Genomic DNA, 8420 nt, shown 5'->3' with positions numbered 1-8420 from the left:
AAGCACAGCTGATTTTCTCTCCAGGATGGCGTCACAGCCAAATAGGAAGAGACCAGATGAAGCTACTATGAGAAAAAGCAGAGAGAGCTTAACGTAAGACATTGAACTAACAGATTCTGCAGAGTGGGAGTATAGAGATAGAATTAAGCAGAATGATGAAATAGGGGTCCCTATGTCCTCCAGAAGTCTAAGCCTATAGCAGCATAACTATATAGATAGCTCATGATAACCTGACCCACTCTAACTATAAGCTTTATCAAAAAGGAAAGTTTTAAGCCTACCCTTAAAAGTAGGTTAAAAGCTTCTCATGCTTTGTTTTGTTCTGTGCTGTTGTCTAGATTTCCTAGTTTTGTCAAAAGCTCGAAACTTTGGATCAAATATTCAAAACAGACAGATCTGTGTCTTCATTTCACTAACAGCGTGTGGCTAGAGCGGAAAAACCGGATCTTCTGTAGGAGCAGAAACTCAGGTCAGTGACTAAGAATAAAGGGCTGATAACTACGAAAGCAGTAGTCACTGACCTGGTTCAGAATTCAGTCTAACCCCAGAGGAAGGAGATGAATCCTCACAGACACGTCCTCCACTTGCAGCGGACGCCGCCCCTGGAGCTCTGGGTGATGAGCGGAGCTGAAGTCAGCCGACACCAAGGAGCAACAGTGTCAAGAAGGGAATATTCAAAGCTGAAGTCGTAGCAGAACCAAGTTCACGAACCAGAGCCAATGAGGTACAGAACAGGAATCCAAGCAGAGGTCAGTAGCACAGTCCATGTTCGGTAAGCAAGTAGAATCCAGGAATCAGTCCAGAAGAGAGCAGATTAACAGAGCAGACAGTGACACAGCAAAACTCGGGGACCACCACAAACGGGTCAGAATGAGAAAATCAGAACAAAGGTCAGAACGCTAGAGTTATTCACACCGAAACGCTTGAATAATCTGGCCCCTGTAGCTGGAAAACACCAGCATATATAGGAGCTGGAAACAGGTGGATTGGATAAGCAGTAATGAAAAACCTGGGAGAGTTAAACAGGTGAGTGGAATGAGTAATCAAGCCAGCCACTAGTGCCAGGATCATGACAAGTTTTGCTCTTCTTGGATATCCCTTTTCTTTATAAATGGTATTGTTTGTTCTCTGGTCTAGTTTCAGTTACTTATTATCCTTTTGTCATGTCTTCCAAAGCCTTGGTTGTCTTTGTGTAGTTTTTTCCCCTCTGGTCATTCCTTATGTTTTAGTCATTTGCCTGTTCTCTCCTTTAGTCTCATGTAAGATCTGTCTAGTTACCTTTAGATACTGTTGTTTATCCTGCTTCTTCTTTGTTGCCCCCTAGTGCCCTTTCCTTTCACCTTAGCTCCTTCGAGTTACTTCTGTCTAGACCTGCTCACTATTAGCTAATTTATCCTCCCATTGTTTTGTCTTCTGAAGCAATACATCTTCAGTAATCTTACTAATGAAGTAGAGGTATGAGATAGGCATGTAGTTCTGCAGCAGTAGCTTGTCTAATTCAAATATGAACCCTAGCTATCTTCTGCAGGCACCTTCTGCAAGTTTGTTTCACTTCACCTTGAAAGAAATGTCAGCAGGAACAGCCAAACATTTAGAAGAGGAAAAGCCTTATGCCCCTGTCACACCTTGACAATTTATACATATGCTTGACATGTGGAAAATCTGGCAAAAAACTCTTGCATACATTGGATAAGTTCTGGGTATGTTTTGCATAAGTTATGAGCACGATGAAATATGTTGACATACATCGACATACAGCATGTACGTTGAGAAGTATGCGAGCGTATGCTCATATGTGGGGCAAAAGTTACAAGTAAGTTATTTGATTGTTGACTCACATTAATTGTAAGTCGAGCACAACTTATGAGTGTGCGTAACTGAGTGTGCGTAACTTATCAAGAACCTATTAGGAAGTTATCTCCAATGCATGTCAACATATTTGACGTGTTCCAGATGGCAATTGAACGTATTTCCAACGTACTGCTATTGTATAAAGGCGTATTGGCAGCGTTTTGGTATAAAAGAGGGTTTACAGGAGGAAACCGTCAGTACCCCTCCAGACTTTATCCGCATCATAGGGTGGTGAGAAGGTGAACGTGATATATCCTCCCTGTGTTCACACCCACAGCCACGACCAACAATCTTCCTAGCAGACATGACGCAGAACCTTCTGCGACTGCAAACCTTCTTTCTTTGTTTTCCTTTTTTTTTTACCGGCGCTAAACAGCAGCTAGGTTAATAAAGTGATCAAAGTTATCTTTTCATGCAAGCCAGGCGCCTCTGGACGCATTGCTGCCCCCCCTCGGGACACTGGCTTGTGCATCATCCATGGGCATCACGCTGCTGTGCGTTATGCATAAGTTAGGCTGTTGTTGGTCATAACTTCTGGACTCATTATGAATATGCTATATATACGTCCAAAATTGAAAAAACACATACAAAGTTCAGCATTTTAGAAGATTCTGGGACGTCAGGCAGATGCTGTTTAAATCAACAAGGTGTGACAGGGCCCTAGAGAAAAAACCAAGACTTTAGTTTGTTACCATAGGTTTGTGTACACTTAGGTTATGAAACAGAACGTTGATCCAAATCCAACCAGCAAGTTCATCCTTGTACATCCTTTCGAGTTACTACTGGGGTATAACTTTCATAGAGATGTCAATTTAAAATGCTGTGTCATATAATAAATAGATAATCAGGGAAATTGGTGATAAAAGGGCTTTTATTTTTTTAATTGAAAAGATCGGCAATATTGGTTATACAGGAAAGCCTAAATGCAACAAAAGCTCTTCATTGTTTTCAGCTATTTCTATACACTGTATTTTCAAGGGTGTTCTCTTATCCACTAAACATATGTTCACTGAGGTTAAGTCCGTGAGCTGGCTGGAAACTCCATAACTTTTTATCAAATACATTTCAGCTGAATTCCACAGACCATTTTAACCAAAATAAATTACTACTGTTGTCTAATGACTTAATGTTCAGCAGACAAATGGGTCTGATGCATTCCTCCGCCACTCCAAGACAAAATAAAGGAGTTAGTGGTTAAATCAAATTGCAAGCAATAGAAATGGTTTGAATTAGGGTTTGGACTGAATGATTGGTATCCCACTTGTCTTGTGGCCTAGGAATTGTTTACAAAGTAAAAAATATTCAATGTAGGAAAAGTAATTGAGATGTCTCTCTTTTTGCCAAAGTATAAGTTTTATTAACATTTAAAATAGTCATTCCACAAAAGAAAATTAAAAACAATCCACTGGACTTTGTTTCCAAGCATTTGTCACCAGCATTTAAAATAGTCTTTTACAGTAATCAAAGTTGTATTTGTATCTTCTTTAATGACAGTTGTCATTAGCTGTGTCTGGCAGTAAGACATCTTTTGTTTTGTCCCTCACGGTCTTAAGGAAGGTCATGATGCCTGAGCCACCAGTGCCTCTCTCCTCTAGAGATGTGGGGGCTCTGCTGACCATTTCCCCCTCTGATTCTTGGCTGTTGTTGCGTAGCTGTCGAGCTCGGGCAGCAGGTACAGTGATAAAGCGACTAACAACATTGATATGGTAGCTACGCAAGGCTAACAGTGCTGAAACGCAGACATCAAAGGCCTTGTTCAGGTCCTCATTGGCCTGCTGTTGGACAAATCCCCTCAGAGATGGTTGCAAAGAGATGTCATGGATTAGTTTTCTGTGGGCAGGTGGCATGTAGTTCCTCATGCGGGTTAGAAATTCACCTAAAGAAAAGACAAGATGATCACAGCGCATCATCTTTTCCAAACCCTTATTGGGATTTTGAATAAAACATTTTTAGTGGTCTTACAACAGTTTTCTTCATGTTGGACTCCTAGTAGTTCATCAAAGCAATGCAGCAGACTACTTTGTGCAGCACTTCCCCCAGAACACTCTATTGGTTCTGTCTGCACTCCTTCGTAAACAAGCCCCTGTGGCATACAAGGGTTGTCCTTCCACCTAGAAGTATATAAACTAAATAATCGTTTGCAGAGCCTTATAAATGTGTCCAAATTGTTGAAACTCAGTCAGGTTACAGATTTTACAAGATAAGTGACGGAAAAGAATACATTAGCATTGTTTTCAAACATTTTTAGAAGTGTTTCAGAAAGAGTGGTGTTTACCATATTAGGGCTCCACCACTGTAAAACACAATGATGGACAAGGAAAGGGAAAGGACAGGGAAACTGAGCAGTGGAATGTGGATGGAAATACAGGATAGTCCTTGAAAACCTGTTAGAGGCCGCAAAAAGACTTGAGACTAAAATGGAGGTGGACATTTCAGTAGAATTTTGAAAATACAAATTCAAGGTTTCTATGGGATGGCTTTACAATAAAATATAAGAATGGTACAATGAAAGTCTGAAAAGACTTAGAGTTAGTAAAATGTGTACTAAGGTGGTAAATCCAAAATGATGCCACACCTTCAGATTTGTATTAATAAGAGATTTAAAACCATATATGATTTTCTTTTTCTTTCCGTTTTTTGTAACCGCATTATCATAGAAAAATCCCAATTTTCTGCACTGAAAATAGTAATTTATACAGAGACACATTTCAAAAGGAATGAAACTGTTAGTAAGGAATAAGAAAAAGAATGCTTGAATTTTAAGAAAAGCATTCCAAGTGAGGAAATTACAAGTATTGCAAAAAAGGGGGGGAAAAAAGGCCAAATAGACTTCTGTACCCAGACAGGTAGATCCTCATAATGCCGTAGAAGACTGAAGGGTCCACATATACTGTGAGAAATAGTATTTGATTAAGGGTTTTATTTTTAAGTTAAATGTCAAGCATTTAAAATCAAATTCTTACCATGCATCAGTTTAAGTGCATCATTCATGTCCTGTATAGACTGACTTATGTTCCCCAGGGCTTTGGCCACAGCAACTGTGTCACCACTTCTGACACCATTGATGACTGTGGGAATGCTCTGAAACACAGTTTCACAATCATTTTTTTCTGAGACCTCATAATTTTCAAGTAATTTTTAGAGATGATTTTCATAGTCCTCTGTCAGGCGATCACTTAAAACAGAGCTTGATATTTGTTATTTCAAGTAACGTATTTGTGATACATCTTCACCCTTATTGCAGGCACTGCTGCAAGCTCCACCAGCAGAGTGACCAAGAAAAAACCTTTGACACTGTCACCACCTGGGAGTCTGACCAGCAACTCCAGGTTCCTGTGTGGCAAAGAAAAAGCATAAGCGAAAATATTCCTGAGGAACAGAAGTAGAGGAAAACCAAAATACAGAATACTCACTCCATGTTAAAAGGTCTGATATTTCAGTTAAGAAGAAAAACACAAAAAGAGAAGCAGAATAATTTTAAAGAATCAATTTCTTTTTATGGTAATATAATGATAAACATTTATTTTGTTACCCCTCTGGATCTTTCTTCCTCCAGTTAGCTAATACTGCATCTGCATGGGTGAGTATTGGGGGAAGCCCTAAGCGCTGTGATACCTCCCAGTAAGGGACAGCCAGGTTTCTTGGCAGCATCTTTATTGAAGATTGTCCAAAAAGAATAACCTCAAACATGAATTGATCGGAGACAAATGAATGAGAAAAAGGGAAATTGCATCACCTTAACAGTATTATTTTCACCCTCCTGCCACACGTAGCCCATGGTGATCATGCTAAGAACCAGGTGGGCAAGCCGTAATTCTCTGTGGCTTTGGAGGAACTGGGTGCTCAGCAGCGGCATCTGGAAAACATGACAGCTCTGAGGAATCTTGCAAATAATTAGCAGTGAACTCTGCTTGGCAGTTTATTGTCACCTTTTACCTGGTTAATATGGGAGCGCAGCTCATGACTGTTCACAAATTCTGGCACACGTAGGGCAATATACATCCATGGCTGGTAAAAAGGTGGAAGAGTTTCCTGAAATAAGGAGTTTAAGTGTCGGGACAAATCAAACAAGTATAAATCAAAATAGCAAAAACATGGCAATAAAACTTTATATCTGACGTTTATTTCTGCAGTGAGCTTGGCGCACAATGGGAGAATTGGATATTGAACAAGCAAAGCCTGCTTCTTTGGAAAAGTCTATTCAGAAATCAAATATTAGCTGAGTGTATTTATGCTCATTTTTATCAGTTAGTTTCATTCACTGCTTGATAGAATTCAGAGTTTTGTAAATCATGAAGATAAAGGCAACAGTTTTTGTTGTTCTGCATGGACTTATATCAGTACAAGTGACAGTTTGTAATTTACAGCCCAGTTCTGAATTGCACTCAGTCTCAAATACCTAGCATTTCACACAGACTTTCTGGATTATGATCAAAATGATCAGAAGAGCTATTCCTACCTACCAGAGGGTCTGGAAGCACAAAGCCCAGTTTCTCTGAAACATAGTAGGAGTCCAGTGAGAAGGGAGCTCTGTGCTCTGTCTCAGCTGAAGCCATAGAGAAATTAAGACAGGAAAGAGACTGAAACTGTCTCAATTGTGCAGGAGAATCCAACTTGACTGGACTGGACTCTGGCACAAGCTGTTGTCATCTACAGTTACCGCTTACACAACAGTTATCCCTGACATTACTGTTGCACAATTCCAAGTAAAGTGTTGTGAATCAATACCTGGCTTCATTTTGTGAATCATTTAGTAACTCTTCTTTAAACATCCAATACTGAGAAACTAACCTCAGTATATGACATATGATAATAATAGCAAGGAGATTAGAACTTAAATCCACTGTTCTTTAAAAGGGATGGGTTAATCAGATAATTATTTAAAGAAAGAATACAGTTTGTGCTTACTTGAAGCTTAATAAAACTTAGTCAGGGCCTTTTATCTGCTTTACTCAAACAACACGACATATATACGATAGATGATTGATTATGAAAAAGAATGGAATTCCAGGAATGAGTGTAAGTGAGAAAACATGATCAGTAGTTCCACCTAAACCTAAATTCCATGAACTGACATCAGATCTCACTCTCCTGGTATTTCAAATGTATATTTTTCAATTGACTGGTGTGATTTCAGATTTATTTTTAGACAAATCAGGGTAAATCTGTTCACATATACTGGTTGCAGCAAATGACAAAACTATTCCACAAACACATGAATACCCAGAGGTCTGTTAATGTAGTGGACAGAGGAGAAGCATTGGATCCAGCCATAAGGTGCAGATGCTCCCTGTCAGCAGCAAAGGGACAAGTGCTTGGACATAAAAAATTGGTGAGGGTAAATTAAACTTTAGGAGCAACATGAACAACATAAAAGCACTAAACATTTGGCAGAAGAAATAAAAAATTTGCATATCAATCTGTTTTCCCACTGGTAAATAGGTAGCGGCCCATTTTGTTCTTAACCGACTATCCATAAAAACAACACATAAAACATTAAAGTTAAAGGTATTGTGGAGAATGTTCTTTTTCTGGGTGGATCATCAAAATAAGTGGTCAATAATTGTCAATCATTCTGGTGATATGTTTGCATAAGGCTGTCCCCATTTTCACTTACCGGTGGTGAGTCTGACATAGTGGAAAAATTGCAAATCTTCTTTTGGAAAGTAAGCTTGTATGAGCGATGCAAACAGCAGCTTTTAAACAGTGTGCATGAGGAGAAATGGGCTTGTGCATGCTCACGTTTAATAGGCGTTCCCTCTCGGGAGCGGCTACAGGGTTGTGCATGTGCATTTGTGGAGAGGACAGGTCCACTATACCTTTAAAAGATTCTCAATAAACAAAAGACAGATAAAAAGGGTTTGCATACATTAAAAAAATTTCGTTTCTGCAGCAGGTAAATATTATTTTGGCCTATTTTTGTAATATCCTCTGTATTTTTTTACATTTTACTTCAGAGTCAAATATTATGCATAAGCACTTATACGTCTCTCCAGTTTCAATCTTTGCACTGTGGATGATACTGCTATCATGTTGTTTTGTAGCATTTTCCCCAAAATCAATCATCTTTTTCTTTCTTTCTTTCTTTTTTTTTTTTTGTTACCGGTACATTAAAGTACAGGTGATTCTCTCCACACCATATGGAGAAATCAAAGGCAGGCCCTGATTCAGGGCCCGGTAAAAAGGTCAGCAGGGCGCTGTCATCAGAGAACTTAATTAGATAACCATCCCCGCCCCCCAGCTCTGCAGGGGTCTGTGTACATGATGTACAAGGGAATTGAAAGGATACAGCCATTAAAATATGACTGCTCCCTTTAACCTGCTGGGCTAAGTAATAAAAAAGTAAAAGCAGCAATAAAATCTACATGGAAAGGATTAATTACGATGCTAAACGTTCAAATAAAATATGAGGTTGCATCTAATTAAAAACAGAAGAAATATCTGCCAATAAATTCTGGCATGGTTTCCTGGTGTTTCACAATTCTGATGTATTTTGTCCAATATAAAATCTTTGCATCATCTACTCCCTTTACTTTTTGAAATATTTAAACTGTAGTGGATCTTGGATA

The 8420-nt window shown here is 39.1% G+C and overlaps 1 protein-coding gene across 1 annotated transcript; it reads right to left on the bottom strand.

The window, feature by feature from the left end:
• Positions 1-3275: 3275 nt before the first annotated feature.
• Positions 3276-6458, bottom strand: LOC107093869 (indoleamine 2,3-dioxygenase 2-like). Its single transcript, XM_015389177.1, has 10 exons — positions 6315-6458; positions 5788-5883; positions 5588-5707; positions 5384-5502; positions 5265-5279; positions 5085-5184; positions 4815-4932; positions 4690-4741; positions 3814-3962; positions 3276-3727 (listed from the first exon to the last, which is right to left on the bottom strand). Exons 1-10 carry the CDS (start codon positions 6405-6407, stop codon positions 3336-3338), a joined length of 1254 nt encoding a protein of 417 aa, XP_015244663.1. The 5' UTR covers positions 6408-6458; the 3' UTR covers positions 3276-3335.
• Positions 6459-8420: the final 1962 nt, after the last annotated feature.

This window comes from Cyprinodon variegatus, unplaced genomic scaffold (assembly GCF_000732505.1).
Source record: "Cyprinodon variegatus isolate N-32 unplaced genomic scaffold, C_variegatus-1.0 Scaffold451, whole genome shotgun sequence".
Classification (NCBI taxonomy): Eukaryota; Metazoa; Chordata; class Actinopteri; order Cyprinodontiformes; family Cyprinodontidae; genus Cyprinodon; species Cyprinodon variegatus.
This window is presented reverse-complemented; position numbering and strand designations above follow the sequence as displayed.

What these genes read in the sequence shown, in the direction of transcription:
- LOC107093869 (XM_015389177.1), bottom strand. Translation starts at nt 6,407, where the DNA reads ATGGCTTCAGCTGAGACAGAGCACAGAGCTCCCTTCTCACTGGACTCC. An exon ending in TGCGCTCCCATATTAACCAG is followed by an intron (nt 5,708 to 5,787) that starts GTAAAAGGTGAC and finishes CATGTTTTCCAG; the next exon opens with ATGCCGCTGCTGAGCACCCA. An exon ending in GTGAAAATAATACTGTTAAG is followed by an intron (nt 5,503 to 5,587) that starts GTGATGCAATTT and finishes TCTTCAATAAAG; the next exon opens with ATGCTGCCAAGAAACCTGGC.